Source organism: Dermacentor albipictus, chromosome 6 (assembly GCF_038994185.2).
Source record: "Dermacentor albipictus isolate Rhodes 1998 colony chromosome 6, USDA_Dalb.pri_finalv2, whole genome shotgun sequence".
Classification (NCBI taxonomy): domain Eukaryota; kingdom Metazoa; phylum Arthropoda; class Arachnida; order Ixodida; family Ixodidae; genus Dermacentor; species Dermacentor albipictus.
In genome coordinates, this window is record NC_091826.1 from 126,861,977 (window position 1) to 126,881,914 (window position 19,938).

The 19,938-nt window shown below is 48.0% G+C and overlaps 1 protein-coding gene across 1 annotated transcript in view; it reads right to left on the minus strand.

Annotated features, from left to right (window-relative positions):
• Window positions 1-10,261: 10,261 nt before the first annotated feature.
• The window catches only part of LOC135899455 (piggyBac transposable element-derived protein 4-like), a 47,494-nt gene continuing 37,817 nt past the window's right edge, over window positions 10,262-19,938 (minus strand). Inside the window, exon 4 of the mRNA XM_065428711.2 lies at window positions 10,262-10,481. Within this exon, the coding sequence (XP_065284783.1) occupies window positions 10,387-10,481 (95 nt within the window). The 3' untranslated portion in view covers window positions 10,262-10,386. The remainder of the gene's footprint in view (window positions 10,482-19,938) is intronic.

A 19,938-nucleotide genomic window follows, 5' to 3' on the forward strand; every position in this document is an offset into this window, starting at 1 on the left:
ATAATGAAGAGCAACTAATTACATATAGCGTAGAGAAATTGCCGTTTGCGCGTCAGCTAGCATCAATCGGCCCATGTGTAACTGTTAACAATTTAGTATCTATGGGGTTTTACGTGCCCAAACCACTTTCTAATTATGAGGCACGCCATAGTGGAGGACTCCAGAAGTTTCGACCACCTGGGGTTCTTTAACGTGCACCTAAATCTAAGTATACGGGTGTTCAACTGTTAACAAGTAGCTTCAGTTTCTTACAGCACCGCAGAAAAATGTGTCGTGCCAAGCCAAAAAAAAAAGATATTCACTTGAAAATAACCGCAGATAATATTTCGTTTCATCGTATAGCTCTTTTGATAAGCATAGCGCTTGTTTCTTCATAACGACTGCAAAAAAAAAAGTGTGCTTATCTCTCGTCCGCTGGGAAACGGAAAAATTTTGCCCTGCTGTTCCTCCCCGAATCACCACATCCCACAGCCGCGCATAACGCCTTGTGCCCTTTCCTCAATTTTTTGACATTGCCAGAACATTCGCAGGCACAGAAAGTTTTTGACTGCAGATCGTACGAAAAATTGTGCACGTGCATAGAAAGTGGTAAGAGCAGACGAAGGTAGCCGAAGCGATAAGAACGAAGGCGTCGCGCCCTTTTGCGCGACAAATGACGCGACCAAATAAAGACGTAACATGCCGGAAAAGAAAAAAAAAGCTAAAAGCACATTTCATTTCCACTCATAACTGCATTACTTTATTGTTATGTAGGTTCATAAGATATCCCATAGGCAAATGTTATTGAATTTTCTCTTGGCTACCAGTGTCATTGCGACGCTTTATTGCCAATACCGAAACTAGCCCCACTGTCCCCCCAATGGCGACATCGCCCCCTTTTATGGTGGGTGCTGAAAAAAGGTATTTATTGATAATGATAAAGTAAAATAGATCGTCTTTCTCTCCACGCGAATATAAAATCAATTAGGCTTTTTATTTTTGTTGAAAGCATCATACTGGTTCTCGTTTTAATTGTCTTTTTCTTTCCCAATGTTTGCTCCCTTTTCACTTAGCAGCGCTTCAACCGCTTCTCCTATGACTCCGGTTTTCGCCCGAAGCTTCGCCGCTACGCGTCCCATTTGGACCGACCTCGGGCAAGAACTGGCGCACGTGATTCCACAGTTTTGTGACACACATCCTGTGGACAAGGGAGCCGGTGCACGTAGGGCATATCAAACGATGCACGCTTATCTGCTGGCGCGTCAGATGCGAATTATTGTGGGTTTTCCTTCCGGCACTGTGTTACTTATACCCGGTCAGATGCGCGATGACATGCGCAAGTGTTGCAATATTTCGGCTGCACAGTCTGCATAGAAATGTGCTTTGCTTTTTCAGGTGTAATTGGGGTTCCCCCCAACTTAATTGCCTTTCCAGAGCAACCGTGAGCCCAGGGCTCACCGTTGCTCTGGACATCTTGCTGTTGGGCAGTTTTTTCCGCTGTTGCCATTTCCATAAAAGTAAGTTTATTGAGGACCAGCAAGAACACGCTCGTACGACCACCTGCACGAGGTCAGTCGTCTGCTTTGTCGCTCATTTTCGGACGACGTGACATTGGAAGCGCTGACCGGCCCGTTTCCTGGGAGAGCTCAACGCCCGAAGCCATGGGCTTTGACAACGAGCACACCGCAGTCATGGCTGCCGCATGATGATGACAAAATGTATTTATTAAGGGATGGTGCGAAGGCCTATAATGGGGAATAGGAAGAGGAAGGGGGAGGCGTATTCAGAGCCGTCCTAGAAGCTCCGCGTCCTTGACGAAAGCCAAGAGCGAGTCCAGAATGACCCCGTCTGAATCCATCGAGCCAGTTGCCGGTCTCATCAACTCCTCGTAGGACGACACTCGCACCGCCCTCAAGTGGTGGTCCCGCTGCTGAGCGTGTCGCTGGCACTCCCAAAACAGATGGGCTGCGGATGGCCGCGTGGCCATGTCGCAGTCAGGGCACCTGTGTGGCACCTGGAGCGCTTCTTGGTCCGCGGAGGCTGTGGGATGGCCCGGTTCCTGCGATTGAAGGGAGTTGGGAGGCGGAGATGGAGGGCGTCTTTCCCGGCGTGCCCGGTACTGCCGCCGCCACTCCAGCACATCCGATGTGAGGACGAAGCCCGAACGGAGCCTATGCAGCAGCACCTGCCCCGACCTGGGAACACCCGCTGGAAGTGGGTCTGGGTCTGAGGGCACACTCGCACGGAGTTCCCTCTTGCGTCGGTTGGCTGCTGCTCTCAGAGCTCTGTCTGGGTCATACGGGGCTCCATTTGTCGTGTTGCTTGTGCTGGTTGTGAGGGTTTCTGAAGGATCCCGGGAGACGACGCGGTTGGAAAGAAGGGCGCGCGCCGCCTCATGGGCTCTCTCATTTCCCTCGATGCCCTGGTGACCAGGGATCCAATGAAGTGTTGCAGTGACCCCGTGGGCCTCCGCACGCCTGAAGGCCTGCTTGACGAGGAGTACTTCCGACGATGCTGTGTGGCGCAACTTGCAGGCATGCAGCGCATACTGGGAGTCAGTGTATATATCGATGTGTTTTGCTTGCGTGGTGATTGAAACTCTATCTAATGCCCAGATTATTGCGCGGAGTTCAAGTTCCATTGGGTCGTCAGCATCAGCAGTTGTAAAGGTAGAATGTGTCTCACAAGAACCCACTACGTGGTAGGCGACTGCTCCCTCGCTGGTGCGTGGGTCGAAAGCTGCGTCAGTGTACAGTTGTTCATGGCTTGGCGGTGCGTCTGCCAATGTCTGCAAATGACGCGCAGCGAATGCTGCCCGGCGGTGCGCATGTTGGGCGCCCATGTTTCGGGGAGTTGGTGTAGTGTCGACGACAGCAATGTCATCCCACGGTGGGATGTCGGATGGCAGTTGTGGCAAAGTTGATATATCCTTTCCCATGTAGGCCAGTAGAGTCCTGCCTTGTCTGGTGTGCTTCAGGCGTTCCTTGTGTCCTGCCTTCGATGCTTCGATGGTTGCTCGGAGGGTAAACAGCTTCGCATAGCGATGTAGCTCCTCGACACGTGTGTGTTTCGGAAGCCCTGTGATAACACGGAGAGCTGATCTGTGGAGTACCTCTATCTGTGTCCAGTGCCGAGCAAGCAGGTCATAACAGCGCGCTCCGTATATCGCTCGGGATGTCAGCAAAGCACTAACAAGCTTTCGGCATACGTCGGTACCAGCACCGCCCATGCGGAAACAGATTCGTTTTATGAGGTGCAGAGTGTTGTGCCATGTCCGACGAAGATCTGCGAGCCACGCATCCGCTGTGCCTGTACGGTCAATAGGTATCCCGAGAATGCGCACTGATTTTTCCGCTCGCTGCAGCGTTTTGCCTGCGAGAGTGAGCGTAGTCAATAACGTCAAGTGCCGCCTGCAGGGTCTCCTGCTGCTCATCAATTGGTCGTGATTTCATCTGCGTAAATTGTGAAGCCCAGTTCGGAAATAGCCTCCAGTCGCTCAGCCAGGCCTATCATAGTCAAATTAAAGAGGAGGGGTGATAGTATGGAGCTTTGTGGGACTCCCACTATGTTTGGGTAAACCTTCCCGACGTCTCCATCTACCCGTATGGAAAAAAGTGCGGTCTTGAAGGAAGGAACGCACAAAGTTGAGGGGGCTGCCCGTGATTCCGTGCCTCTCAGCTGCTTCGATGATTGCCTCGTGCGTCACAGTGTCAAAAGCTTTACGGAGGTCCACCGCCACCAGGACGCTCGGGTGTCGTTTTCCGCGACCGACCGTCTTTCGACGCAGTACACCCTCCCTCACAAGTAGGAGGCTGTCATGAGTGCGAAGGTTTGGTCTGAACCCCGTCTGTGCTGGATGAAAGCGACCCTCCGTTTCTAGAAAGTGAGATATGCGTGTCTAGGCCATTCGCTCCGCCAGCTTACACGTAGTAAGTGTGAGAGATACAGGGCGCATGTTTGACAGTACATCTGGCTGTTTGTTTGCTTTTGGTATGGTGTGACTATCGAATGCTTCCATCCTGCCGGGATTTCACCGTTGATCCGCACTTCGTTAATCTCCTCGAGAAGTTGCTTTTTTTGCGTATTCTTCCACATTCATCAGAGCCGCCCACGTCACGCCGTCACAGCCTGGCGCGCTCCGCGCGTTGATGGAAGAAAGTGCCCGTTCGAGCTCGAAGAGTGAGAATGGGGCCTGGATGCCCTCATCGGTCACTGGCGGCGTTTTCTGGTAAATGTCGACGTTCGGGGGCGTATTCGCGGCATCATCTTGGAGTTGGCTGACTGACTGGCTAGTTTTGAGCAAGAAGTTTGAAATAGCGCTGCGTGTTTTACGCTGACCTGTCATAGCCTTGAACGTGTGCCACACCTTGTGGAGGCCAGTTCTTTCGTTGAATGATGAGCAGTGCTGGCTCCAACGTTCCCGATACAGGCGCTTGGCGTATCTTCTAGCGATGGCAGTGCGACGTCGAAGTCGCACACGGTCGCGATGTCATCGGCCATTGGCTTCGTACGTCAACTGTGCTCGCTTGCGCGCATCCCAAAGGTTTAGCATATGTATGTCCGGCGCTGGAGCATCAGCTCTCACCTCAGTCTCAGTTGTGGCCTTGCGCAGGGCGCGTGACGCGCGGTCCCGTACGGATGAAGTCTTGGGCTGCTCCGCAAGTGCTCTTCTGTAGGCATCCCATCTGATCGTGCGCACGGTGCGCCCGGCCGCACGCTTTCGTCCCACGTTCAAAGTAATCCACAGTGGATAGTGGTAGCTGCCCCGCAGGCGTCCGGATCGCATCGCCAGTCTTTCACGTAGGTTGGTGTGGATAACGTCAGGTCTGGGGTCATGTTACGTTGTCCACTATGCAGGGCGGCGCGGGTGGGGCAGTCGGTGTCATTTGCGAGCACTAAGTCAGCTGACTCCATGGCATCTGCAAGTGCCGTTCCACGGGGCGTGTGATAGTCATAGCCCCACTGCGGATGCTTGGCGTTGAAATCGCCACCTATCAGGAAGTCGTCGTTTGGGTAACGTCTCCGCAAAGCGCGAATCCACGTGAATGAGCCGCATGTACGGGAGCTAACTTCAGGGCGCATGTATACCGATACCAGCACTGCATTTCGCTTTGCAATCGTGCAACGGACAGCCACCCCCTCCTGCACGGCAGTTGAGTACTGAGAAGTGTCAATCTGCGTTTGAGGAATGTCTGTGCGGACAAAGACAGCCGCTTGTCCCCGTATTACAAATTCTTCGGCTGCACTGGCGATATCATTGTGCTGCGGGTTTCGGTGTCGTTTCCTGTTTCTATGCTCTATCGACGGTTGGTAATAACCATTGAACTGTCGTAGTGTCCGATCTGTGCCATTAGTTTCTTGAAGTAACAGCGCAAGGGGGCGTCCGACACAGTCAAACAAGAGGTTCAGTTCTGTCGCACAAGTGCCGAGCCCTCGGGAGTTCGACTGTAAAACGTGTGGAGTGGGACTGTCGAGGGCTGTACGCGAAGCCGGGTGGCTATTGACGCGACGCGAAGAGCTGTTGGAGCAAGCCATATTGTCGTTGGAAGTGCTTCTCCTGCGCTTGGAGGAGAGGGTGCAAAAGTTGTTGTACCAGCAGAGCTAGGTCTGTCTGCTGTGTGGTATAGTAGAGGTTGTTTCTTGCATTTTAGTGAGCTCCTGCGGATTGCATGGCTGCTGCTGTCGCTTGGCACGAACACGTTCGAGCAGTGCTGCATGCCTTTTTTCGTTCTCTTCTAGTTTCCGCCGCAGTTCGACGTTCTGTCGTGCGAGTTCTGCAATCTCAGCTTCTACACTGTGTTTCGATGTATCAACCAGCTGCGATGGTGAATGTATAGCATAGGTGTGGTATAAGGTGAACAGTTCACCGGTTTGTCCCCACTTGGTTGAGTTCGCTTGAGCGCTGCTGCGTAGTTGAGGTTGCAGCCGTTTCCTCCCGTTGTTGGTTGTGCGCAGCTCTTTGAAACAATCTCGTTCACTGCTTCCTTTATTGTACGTGGCTGCGTTGAGATGTTTTCACGTTCAAGTAGCTGCTGCGTCGATTTGACGTCATGGCACTGGACAGTTCTAGTGCGGCTTCTCGATCGGTGTGCGCCGTGCCTTCTACGACGAGAGCGGGGCCTTGAGCGGAGTTTCTTAGCAATTTTTGCGTCGGACTTCAGTTTAGCTGGAAACTTCGGGTCAGTCGCCGTGTGACCTTCTTCTTCACAGTTGCGGCATCTGGGCGTCGTCTGTTTGCATTCATTGCCAGTAGTGCTACCTTCGTGTGTCTTGCCACATGTAGGACATACCGCTTCGTGCAGGCAGACATCCTTTTTGTGACCGAAGCGATGACAACGATTACACACGGCTCGTAAATTGAAACTCGGGTGATGCGGCCGTAATACACGACTGTGTTAGAGGGGTGGCATCCTTCAAAAGTCAGTAGACATGCCCCACGCTTTCCCATTGGGCGCGCGTCAAGGACACGTCGGTGCTCACAGGTCAAGGCTGCCCGGAGTTCATCCTTTGTTTCATTGCAGTCAACGTGCCAACGTTGTATATAACACCTCGGCACATGTCTCGTCCGGGTGCCTGATACACTTGTACTGGTATCTGTCCGTGGTTCACGTCTAGGTGTGAAAGCTTGAGAAGCCCGTCTGCTTGCTTCTCGTCGTGAACGAGCAATCTTATGGTGTGAGATGCTGGTTGCAACGTGTACGTCAAAGGCTTGGTGTTGACGGCAGCGGGTGTAGCCATCACGAAGTTGCGGTGAAGGTCCTTGCCTGGTACAGTCGTGAGCGCCACGTTTACCCGTGGTTTCACGACTAGCACAAAAATTTCTGGCGGTGTTTCCTTCTCGGGCCGCGTTTGGTTGTGCTTACGGCGTTGCACTTTCCACGCTCCTTCGTCACCGCAATCTTCAAACGCGTCCTGGGAGAGGGCTCCGGCGTCTCGAATTGTCTCTAGCTTCTCAGTTGAGTTTGCGTAAGAAAAGTTCTTGAGACGCGTGCAATGCAGTCTCTGCTTGACGTGGCGTTGTCACATCAGACTGTAGGCTTGAGGATGTCGGTGCTGCTTGTGTTTGCATGTCGTCTTCGTCACTGGAAGGGGCGGACGCGTCTTCGTTGGTCGATGACGTGAAAGAGTCGTGCCGCGTTCGTTTCGATACCCCACTGGTCGTCGTTGACAGACTTGCAGAGCGGTCTCTATCACGACGGTGGCGACTGCGGCTGCGTTCGTTCGGTTCCCTATTGTTCTTTCGTCTGTGGCGTTCGCGTCTATGTTGTTGGTCAGCGGTAGCATGCCCACAGCGTTCTTCATACATCCCAGCAGAGCGTTCTGTAATAGACGCTTCCGGAACGCCATCGGCACGTGGCGTAGCCGCTTCCTGGCCCAAGTCTTGGGTAGGCGTCATCAAAGCTGATTGTCCCTGGCGTTGTTCATGGTCGTCAGATGGAGGTAGCTTCGATGACCCGGACTCGGTCATCCATAGAGTTTCCTACAAAGTTTTGTAGGAAACTCTATGCGGTCATCAACGCAGTCGTGGCCATGCATTAGGCTTAGCAAGGCCGCCCGCTGGCGCGTAGAAGCGGCCGCAAAACGGCCAGAAAGCAACGCACCTTTCCGAGGCTTGTCTCGACGTGTGCCGAAGCGACACCGATGAAGTGGATGTGCGACAGAAGATGGTGAGACGCGAACAGCGCGCGTAACTGTCGAAAAGAAACGGAGCGCTAGGAAAAGACGTGCGCTCGCATCCGAACCGGAAGTTGATCCCCGCTAGGAGGATAAATGGGGCTACAGCTCGGCTCCTCGCAGCGGTCGGCGCGCTGCCTTGCGCTATGTCGGATGATGTATCATGGCTGCCGCATAAAGAAAAATTTGCGCCATATGTCGAATGGGCATTATTCATCGAATGAGAGTGAGCAGGAATCCTTCATGGTTTTTTACGTGCAACTCTCGACGTCACACACCATGAACTCCCTACCCGAGCAATTTTTAACAGAATATTAAAAAAATTCACTCGCCATCGCGACCCTGCCGAAGTGGATGGTCAGCTAGAAAACCACTCAAATCACTGTCATTCGCACTCACTAATCAGTCATGAGTAGAATCTAATGAATTTGATGCTGAGGCTCCATTTGTGCTTTTAATAACTGTTTAAGAGGTGCATTTAATCGCAAAAATTTGATAACGCTGTAAATATGCTAGCATCATACCGTTTTATATTATTGATGAAAATGAATGTTAATTATTCGAAAAAGATGTTTCAAATTCCGTTCGATTCGATTCGCTTCTGTCACAATTCGATTCGCATTCGATTCGGTCTTAAATTTACTGTTTGCACGCCCCTGTTGGGCAGTTTCCTGCTCCTGAGATCATGTACTGCTTGACACCTGCGACTTAATGGGTGTTCCACATCCGCCACCATGGGAACCAGGGGCTCTGGTCTGGCGCTGCTATGAATAAACCATCTAAGCGACGTGTTCCTTCTGAGGAGGCTTCTGCATTGGTGCTGGCTGGAACAGTGGATAACCACACAGGTGAACTACCTGCAAATTTACGTGAAGGGGTTGGTCACTATAGACGTAGATATAGCGATGCGGCTGCATTATTAATGCAGTGGCTCGATGTTGAAGCCTTGCTGGGTAAGTTGGTGCATAGTGCGAGTTGGTGCGTAGTGAAGGTATGGTGGTTTCGAAGAGCAGAAGTCTAAAAATGATACAGGGCGAACGCTACACTTAAAGAAACGTTTTAATTTTAAGAAAATCACACCGATCGCTGCCTCGATTGCGCAATAAAAGGAAGACAAGTAAAAAAATAAAGAAAGTAAGGTAACAGAAAAAGACAAATGAAACGGCGATGAACTCCTGCTGAGCCTTGTGTCTTCGTTGTCTGGATAATAGAATTACAGCTCTTTATCAGCAACTTTGACAGAAGGTTCAACCACGCACAATTCCGTGGCCACATTTTAATGCGAATAGCATTCTTTGGCTGCTCCAGCCGTTTTGAGCCCATCCATCCATCTGCTGCTGCTGCTGCTCGGGCCATTAGGTGTGGGCTCCGGGTCGTGATGGGTGGTGGTCGCGCTGTGGTCGTCATTCCAGCTTCGGAATATCTCACTGTCGTAATGACGTTGTAGTCACGCATTCTGCCCCCGACCCAGTGGCCCATGTTGTCTAATAGTTGTGGCCACTGTGCTGATAAGTGCTTGCGCGCTGTTATCGCGCATGAGTTGCAGTGCGCTGGAGCGACCGTCGATCGATGCGTTGTCCCCTCTTCTGAGGAATCCAGCTTGCCTCGTCTTGCCTCGCCGTAGGGGGTCATTTCCCCCTGCTCTTTCTTGGAAGCGAGGTGGCTGCCCGACTGGGCCGCCACCACAGCCACTGGTGTCGTTTCCACCGGTGTCGGGACTACGTAGAAAAATAGTGTAAGGTACGTAGAACAGCACGTATATTTGAAGTTACGTGTATGCAACTTATTTTGACTAATAAAAAATAGGGGCAAATACTTCCTCATTCGCTCTCGTAGATAGATAAATAACCTCAGGAAAAGAGCGTGAAGTACCCTAAGAATGCGAACGCATTAAAACGGAAGTGTTTGGCTTAATTATGGCCTACAGTGCAGTAAATAATGTAATCAAACGCTCCAGACCGTGCAAATTTACTTTCACGAGCTGCGCAAATTTTCGCACGCAGTTTGAAATGAACCAGCGACATAAAAGCAACTTATTAAAGTTCCGATATAATTGCACTCAAGTGAAGTCACTACTCGAACGAAACAGCTTCGCTGGAATTTGGGTTGTGGATCTGCCAGGTCGCGCTAGTACGCTGTCATTTTTGCTCATAATGCGGCAGTCAGTATAATTTAATGACAAAGACCAACGCTTACGGACAATTAACATAAGATAATCTGTTTAGGTTGCGAGACAAAAGGCGCTCTTTACGCCGCTTGCAGTCTCGCTGAGCGAAGCGATGTCACGTGATGCTGCCGTCGACTCTAGAATGGTGGCCCTCACGCCCGATAGCAGTTCGCAGCGAAAGGCTGGTCAGTCAGTTGTAAATAAATAAATATATGTCCCATTTCTCATTGTCTGACGTGTGGACTGTAGGACACCGTCTTCTAGTGCTCACATAGACTTCGCTTGTGATCTCGATCTCCTTGCTCCTTCGTGTTCTCAGGAGCCGCTTGCTGCCATAATGAATCAACTAGCCAAACCAACCAATACGTTTTCATACATAGGCACATTAATAAATGGCCCTTAAGTTTCACAAAATTATCACTACAGTTGATTTCTCGTCGAATTTTATTGAACTATCTAGATACAAACACAACATAAATAGGAAAACTTCGTTGTCAAATGCTGTAATAGTAGGTTATTGGTAGGGTCAAACATAACATAATCAATGACAGTGTTGTATGGGCATTTTAAAATGTCCTTTCTTGAACTGCGTTAGCCCATTCACCAGAGAACTGTGCGGCCAGGTCACTTGACTGCTTCTGCAATTGTCCCGCTCTGGCATCTGAAATAAATACATGTACTTGTGCAAGTTTCAGAAATGGGACATTGTAATAAGGTTAGACAGGATACCGGTAAGCTATCGCAGGAGACGACAGATCTGATTAAGAAACACCAATATATGAAAGCCTCTAACCCTACAGCTAGAATAGAACGGGCAGCACTTTCCAAGTTAATCAACAAGCGTAAGATAGCTGACATGTGGAAGTATAATATGGATAGAATTGAACATACTCTCAGGAACGGAGGAAGCCTAAAAGCAGTGAAGAAACTAGGAATAGGCCAGAATCAGATGTATGCGTTAAGAGACAACGTCTGCAATATCATTACTAATATGGATAAGATAGTTCAAGTGGCTGAGGAGTTCTATAGAGATTTATACAGTACCAGTGACGCCCACGACGATAATGGAAGATAGAATATTCTAGAGGAATTTGACATCCCACAAGTAACGCCGGAAGAAGTAAAGAAAGCCTTGGGAGCTATGCAAAGGGGGAAGGCCGCTGGAGAGGATCAAGTAACAGCATATTTGTTAAACGATGTTGGGCAGATTGTTCTAGAAAAACTAGCCACCCTGTATACCCAATGCCTCATGCTTAGGCGAGGGCTATCTCAAGACAATTGATAATGCACAACAGGTGCTCTGAGTTTTGTATTCGAGTGAGCGTACAGAAATATACCGCGATTCCAAACACGGACATTCTTTATGACTTTGCAATTTGGCGGGACTTCCCGCCCTAATTTAGCGAACGAAGTACTCGTGCCAATGATTTCAAAGTGCAGTGTTGCATTGCCTGCATTGGGCTCTTTAATTTGACTTGCTGTGCAAGCCAGCTCAGCATTAGTTGAGAGTTAGCTTGCCCTCACTACTTTGGAAGCACAGGTGACTCACGACATGCGGCTGATTACTCAAGCACGAACAGAAACGTACTCTTCGCTGGTTACAACAGTCACTCTGGTTCTTATAACGGATGTATCGCTTTGATGGCACAGAAAAATAAATTCTGATGCTATACGTGCCGAACTCACGATCACATTGTTAGGCACGCAGTAGGGGGGTTCCTAAGATTAATTTTGACCACCGGGTATTTTTTAAGGTGCATTCAAATCTTAGTACGCTAGAATTTCTTCGATTTAAACCCCATCGAAACGCGGCCACCGCGGTCGGGATCGAGCCTGCGACATGGAGCTCCGCCACGCAGTGCGGCTGGCCAACCGAGCGGTGCCTCTCTAGTGTTTGCAGACACCTTGCTTCCTCACAGCGACGTGCTCCTGGTTTGTGATGCGTCAACCGGACGTGCCCGTCCGCCTCGCCCATACCGCCGAGCCGTCTCGCTGTAGCCGCCGTCCCTCCCGACCGGGCCAGTCGCACTCGCCGCGTGCGTTTCGCACCCCCGCCATTCGTCCAGCTCACAGCTTGCTCGCTAGAGGGGCTGTGGCGCACTACTGCTGCGTGCCACAATGGTCCGCTCACAAAAGACGACGAGTACACGCGCAGCACGACGACGGTGGCGGAATTCATCCTGAGCATGTGCTGGTGGGCTAGTTGGTTAAGCGTGATTACAAAGACGGCGCCGAATAAAACAACACACGAAGACGGGAGACACGAGACAAGCACGTAGGCACACTAACAACTGAGTGTTTTATTTCTTGGCACAGTAATATATAGCTGCTGTCAAGGATCAAAACAACAAGAATAAACAGGGCAGTCATCTGCATCGCACAAGGAAGCCAAGATACAGAATAACTTCTAAGTGTCGATCTCAAGATACGCCAGTTCCTTTGTCAAAAGAGAAACTGAGGCTTCACTGATACAATCAACACCCCGCTTCTTGATCTCAAGCGCTTCCAATATCTCTCTCGTCAGTTGATCATCAGCTCTGTTCAAAACACTGGTTCTATCAAAATCTGAGATGCACTTGTGAGCCTTACAATGCGCACTTATATGACCGGAGGGCTGGTTTTCCATCTTATATCGATGCTCATGCAATCTGTCATTCAGACATCTGCGCGTTTGGCCTACATATGATGAACCACACGACAAGGGAACCGAATAAACTACTTTCTTTACACATCCGACATGTTTCTGCCCATGTTTTCTTGCGCGCACCTGTTTGTCTTCCCAATTTCCGGCGTTCACTTTGGCACACATCAAACCAAGACGTTTCGGAGGGGAAAATATAACACGAACACCAGCTCGTTTAGCTACTTTTTTGAGACTGTGAGATATGCCGTGAACATATGGAATGACGGCCCACCTGGTTTCAGAAGGGCCTGCTCGACCCTGGTTTACAACGCTAGGTTGCTTGAGCTGTTTGAGCATTTTTTCCGCAACAGATACGATCACATGGTGAGGATAACTTGCCCCATTGAGGCGGTTGACCTGACAATGAAAACTGCTTTGCAGCCGATGCACACGACTTGTTAAGTGCGTTGGTTAAACATGATTGAATGACGCCTCGTTTTATTACTCTTGAATGAGCTGAATGGTAGGAGAGGATGGGTTTGCTAGCCCTTGGCTTGAACTGCCAGCACGCAAGACACAATGAAGAAATGAAGTTCTAAATCTAAAAATCTTAAACAGTTACCAGCCGGAAGCTCGTGGGTCAGAGTTAAAGGATGCAAGGCTGTTTTAAACTCTGACAATACTAATGATGACTGGGTCTCCAATTCTGGACTGTCACAATCTAAGATGACAGCACCGTCTATTGTCCGGTGCCATGCTGGAATATGGGATCGCGCTGGAGGGTGCACGGCGAATGTGCTGTGATCACGAGTGGCAATTTTTGCGTTTTGCGAAAATGTGTCAGCAAGTTGTTTGGATTGGAAAACTTCTTAGCGTGTTGTCACTAATCTTTTAGCTTCGATATAACCGCATTATAGAATGGCGACGGACCTAGAGGCACTCCCACAGCTCTGTCCACGATCTAAATAGGACGCAAGCCTGAACATTGTCGATACATAACGTATACATGCAACGTGTTAATATTGTATGTCTAGACTTGAACTCTATTAAAGCATCACTCAGGTGACAACAACCAGAGGTATCTCCATGTGTCATGCGGTGTGCTGCACGAACTTATAGCCCAATCCAGGTAACTGCAAAGCTCCGAGGAAAGACGTTTTGCTAGCTTTCATGCTCCTACAATTTTCGCAGTACGAATTTCTAAACGTTGTTTATCTGGCAGCCGGACATCAAGCTTTACAAAATAAGGAACTGCGATATAAGTCGATCAAAAAAGCTGTTAACATGGATAAAATGAGCTGATGACAGTGGCCGCGAATAGGCGACGACCACCCAGACGCACGCGACGCATTGAAAGAGTATGCACACTCTTAGGTCTTGAATGGTACCTGTGCATGCAAGATGCAAGGGCACCACGTCTACTCGAGCGAGTTGAGAAACTAACAACTACTCTTTGCAACAGCAACTTTATTTTCTGCAATACAGCGCGCGATGAGCGGCGTCGACAGCTTGCCAACAGGATTCGGAAGCACGGAAGAACTCATGTGAACTATGGCCGGCCGGCACACGGTAGGCGTGGCTTTAGTTACGAAATGGAAAAGAACACACCTTCATACCTTGGTTGGCACATACTGTTGTCATAATATGTCCTCGGCCAACTTCTGCTATAACGTTGGTTGCCAAGCATGGTAATCTTAGAACACGTTTGAACAGAATAAGTTTAATGTGCGCGCACGAATCCATTCGCACTAGTTGACTGACTCAAATACATACCTTTCTCTTATATCCCAGTTTGATCATGGGTGCCCAGCTCGTCGCCGAGTGTTCTTGGGAGCAAAAGCTTCAGAACATGCATGCAATGGCTTCAAGTCATTTCTGTTTATGCTGGCAATACAAAGTGGACGCTTCTCTGCTATCGCAGCGGTGTCCACGCAGTCACCACGGCTGAAGATGCACTTCACGCTTGTTCCTAAAGTTATTTTAACAGCCGAACACAGCAGAGTGGTAGCCCCGTTGACCTTGAGTGATCTGACATCGCAGAAATCCCAGACACAACACGTTAGAATCGCATTAATTCGCAATTAGACCGCTACCTTTCCAAGCTGTCGCTGGGAGAAAATGGAATCTACACATACCACTCCGAGGAAGATAGCGGCACGGCGTGCTGGTTCAAGGCTACGTTCCTCCTCACCGATAAAACAGTCTATTAGCCCCGAGAATTAGGAGTGGCGCCCTCTTGCGAGTGACGTCACGGCCAGGACGCCGCTCGCTCCGGCTCGCTCGGCTGCCGCGCGCGCTCGTTCCCTTCGTGTATGCTTGGGGTATGGGTGGCTCGAGCCGTACGTATTGAAGGATACGTCGGCTTCTTTCAGCTGCCATACCTTAACCACAGTTTCTTCAAAAGCGTGTGAGTCGAGAAACTTTGCGGCTTGGATATCGCAAGCTAAGTAGCGTTAAAGGGGTCTACTAGGTTTTGCAATGCATATATGCGCCGTGTCTATCGGTAAATTTTGACTGAAAAAAGAATATCTGCAAATTCAACGCGCGAAGTTGTGTATGATGCTTCGCTGAACATTTAACATTCCTTTAGTATTTAGCTATGAGAGGCATTGCATTTTACGTGGAAGAAAAATTTGGTAATTGGCGTCAACATGTTATCTGATTTTAGAAAGACACTGCCCAGCGAAGCTCTCATCATGATTCCTATTACTCTGGTGTGTTGTTCTATTCAAATATGGCCATTCATTAATGCGTAAAAAAATAGTTAGGCGCGCATTTCTTATGAAAAAGTTTGCTGCTACTTTCATCCCCCTCTGAAACAGGCCTCCAAAAAACGAATTGCTCATGGCTGCTAACACGACGGCGCGTCATGTAGAGTATTTACATAGTTAATTCACAAACACCATAGTAGCAATCACCTGAGAGAAAAGTTTCGTTGTTAAGATCGAGAGCCACTCAATTGAAAGTGATGAAATGTTTCATAGTGGCCCTCAGTAGCCTTTATCGACAATATGGCACACCCCTGATCACGTGACGGTAGCAATCGACTGTCCGTATGGCGAGGCACGCTATGTTCGCGAAACCCATCAGTTCACTAAAACTTCGAATTAAAACCATAAAGCATGTTTTTTTACAGCGCCAACTGGAATGGCTAAAGTATTCTCGAGCTACTACACCGCAGCTTAGATTTCCTGTATACAAAAGGAAAATTCAAGCACCTTCTGTCTCACCATGTCTCGATCCAGCGTTATTCAATTATACAAACGGATAACTATTCGCTTCGTCGGTACATAAAAGAGAACCTTGCAGGCAAATTAAGTTTGCTCCAATCCCATCGCAAACATTCATAAAGAAAGCACTACAAGCCTTGCATATACTTTCACTTGATTTCTGACCCTCCACCGGGGGAATTTCGATATCTTCAATATGTCCCATACTACTAATCATTGGCGCTTCGACTTCTTTCTGGCTGCAGCTATGCGGTCCAGCAGGCATACTTCACTAAAAAAATTGGCCCGAGCAGCCTGTGTCAGTTCGCCAAACAGATTCGTCATGTATATTCCTCAAGCAGCAAGCACCAGTAAATTTCTCAAGTGAGTTTGATTTGGTTTATTAATTTCCATTTACACACACACATGTGCAGAGGAGTGGTAAGTGGAGGTGGATGAGGGAAAAAAGCCGCACAGACGCTGCTTGAGGTAACCTCACTCCCTTAGGTACAATATGGCTGCATGGGGTAACACATCAAGCGCCATATAAATTACATTTATATAGTGGCCATAAAACATTGCAGTTATAGAATATATGAAAGAACAGTGAAATATTTCCACAATAACAATGCAAAACACACTACGGTATTGAAATAAATAAATGATATACACTAGGTAACATAGACAAAAAATGAGGAACATAACATACATTATTAATCATTAACAAACGCGCTCTAAAGAGGTGAGTTGAACGTGTAGCACGGAAAAGGGAATATATATTGGTACATTCCTATTTGTACTCTGTAAATAGCTGTAAGCCTTCATTAACTTTACTTCAAGTTTCCGCCGCTTAAAAAAATAAACACGCGAAGAACCGCCTAATGTTGACAAGCAGGTAAAGAAGCAAGTGAGGCGTGTAGAATCTAAGCTTCAGTATTAGTTAAGTCCCCGTGCTACTGCCGAGCGTTTCTGTGAGGAAATGCAAAAATTTGATATTGCACCATGAACTACTCGTCGTGAGCAAACCTGTTTTAGCGGAATAAAATCAACGTGACTGCTGTAGAAGTCACATATAGCCAGCTTTGTGACATACTTGTTGCACTGCGGCAGGTATGGTATCATAACTGGATTCCTATAGGCTATGCTTTTGCGATTGTCTATCCGCGCATGAAAAAAACCGCGATGGGCTGGTCTGCGTCGCTTCGTCTGGCACTGTAGCGTTGCCTTCGAGAGCTGCATTGTTGTCTAAGAAATTAGCTCTTTGAATAAATGTTCGCAAAGGAAGACGTCGTAAAAATATATTTGAGACGACCACCATAAGTATACAAGCAGAGAGAACGAGGGCGAACAAACGAAAACACCTCAGAAAGCGCCCGGACAACGCCCGAACTGTAGCAGACGACAGGCGCGAGTCCGTGCCCTGACGTCACGCGAGCGGCGCTCGCAGCGCCGCTCGCGTTCGTTCTCGGGGCTAATAGGCTCAGTCACGGCCGGTCTCTAGGGAAGCGCGCGCACCCCTCGAGACTGGCCGTGGCTCAGTTAGGCTCTGTACAGTCAAGTTTGCGGCTACTCTGGCGCCATCTGCCACAGTGATGTGACAGTACTGAGAAGGTAGCGCTACGGCTCGGCCGGCTCGACGCGTATTGCTTCACATGCACTGCACTTCGTGTTGGCCACGGTTGGCACCGTTTTTGAGTTAATTAGCCCTCCCTTTTCTTTTCGGATACGTCTTGCGACAGTGCAGTGGCATGCGCTTCATGGACAAGCGTCAAAATTATACAGGTACAAAAAAGAACAAGTGGAACCGGCGATACTGCTGCGTTAGACTCAGTCATGACTCAGTCAAACTGCCAAGCGTAGTTCAAGTACAACCACCGGGGTACCCAAAACCTGCCTGTCCAACCAGTGGCAACCACCCCACTTGTTGTCTCAACGCTGAGAGGAGAAAAACGAGAAGGGAAGGGAGGGTCCAACTCAATGAGCCACGTGGTGGTGGTTTTGAGAACTAGAGGAGCATGAACCACAATCCTGACCTCAGTGGAAACAACCTGAGCTCATGCCCATGAGGTAAATAACAAGTCCTCTAAAGGGCCGCAAGTGGTGAATGTGTACAGCCGAAGCAGTTCAGCTGTCTGCACTCCTCTGCCAAATTTATTCTAAATTGGCGAAAGAAGATTATGAAAAAATTTTTGTGATAAAGAAGTCATTTTGTAGAATGCACTACCGATAACAGACATTTTCAAATCTTTCTCTGTATGAGCAAGACACCTATCTGCTTATACTTTGAAGATGTATGAAAGGTAACGTGCTACACATGATCCCGTTTCCAAGTGAAGCTTCCCATGTGTGCTCTTCTCACTTTAGTATCATACAATAAAACACTTCTTCGCCATCCAGTTCTTTCATTCTTGCATCTTGCTCTATTGTACATGTACTGGCAAGACAGCATTTGAAAATGTTTTCTTGAAGTTTGTAAAACAGCAGCAGAAATGCGGTGCCTCCCATTAAAAATTTATGCACTATATATTTGTATTTGTATAATGCACTGGCTGCCAATCATCTACAAGTTATTTCTTGATGCTACAACTAAATGCTACATGCCCAAGAATATTTCTAAAAATTTCTTTATGGTATTTTTGTAATCACATAAAGGACAACATATTGGTTCAGATATATGGTGCTTTGCTATACAATATTTTGAAATTTTGATGAAAATTGACCATGATGTTTTATTTTTCATTTTTTCATGATGCTCGAAAAACACCAATTTAAAATTTTAACAAAAAAAATTTCATTTAAAACTTTGACACCACTAAAAAATTTGAGGTATTTTAGGCATTAATCTAGAAGCAACTGCACAGCCAGTAATTACAAACTTTGTCGGTTATAAGCATAGTTATGTTTGAGAAATCTATTACCACAATTTCAAGTTTCATATTGGAGTATACAGGGTCCTAAGGCCGCTCAACGTTGCTCAATTGAAACAAGCCTTCTCATGGAAGCCCACTCTGCCACACTGTTTCTATGTTATTGTACACCAGGAAGAGCTGAGCCTGCGTGTGCATTTAGAAAATGTTATATTCAATTACTTGAAGAAATCTTAGGCAGTACAATCCTGTGATGTAAGCCTCCAAATTCATAAAATTTGCTAATCTCCATACTGCCACTTTACACTTCCAGTGAAGTACAACTTTTTGTCCTTCTTCTGCAGAAAAGCTTTGCAGTATTTCACAAAACCAAGGTGAACTGCTTTCATGGAAGACAATTTTGTTTCTCATATTGAAATTTTGTTCAAAATAAAAAATAGCCATCACACCACCTGGTTTCTTCTAATCTGAACGTATGCAAGAATTCATTCACATGTCCACAGGAGAACTGGGTCCACTCACCTCCCCAATCGGATAACGACAGCCAATGATCTGGCATAAAGCACTTTGGCGATCAGAACTGTTGCTACGGTTTCTGCAAAGAAGGCAACTGCCTTTGTGGAATTTTGCAATCCTGAATTATTTGCACCAATAATGCTCATAAACTTCTCCGCAGAAAAATCTGACGCTATGCCTTGCAGATAAGCTGTCATACTGCAGTAAAACACGTTGTGGGGCTAGTTGGTGCATAGCTTTCAATAGAATACGCGCCAAAAAGTGACAGCACACAAGAAGAAAACCAGACTTGCGGGACTCCTTGCGGGACCCCGTGCCCGCAAGGAAGTGTTGCTGTATAAGTCTACACACTCCAAGACTGTCAAACGAGCAATTGCTACTATGTGCCTCGAATCCGCGCTGAGAAAATTGTGCTGTCATAAGGCACAAGCAAGCTTTGACGACCAGATTTTGAAGTTGAGGAAGGCTGGCTTTCCTTGCTTGGTTTTAAGCGCAGTTTCGGAGGCGTTATTGAAAAAACTGAAAAAAGAAAGAAAAAGAAGTGAAGAAGGTCAATCAGACGAAAAGAAAGATAAAGCGGTGGTGATTCCATTTCTCATAAAGTGGCGCATAATCTGAAACACGTCGCAGTGAAGTACAAAATTCCTGTTGTTTTTTCCGCGCCGCGAAAGCTTGCTACTTTGTGCCGCCTGATTGGTCCGGATGACTCTAAAAAAGTAGGGTGTTCTATTAAACATACGAACCCTTTTGTTAAATGTGAAGAAGGGGTAGTATACCACATTTCATTGAAGTGTGGAAAAGAGTATATCGGCCAAACTGGCCGATGTATTAATGAACGCCTGCGCGAGCATAAGCTTTCATTGAAAAATGGATATGGTTCTAACTTGCCGCTGCATTGCAAGG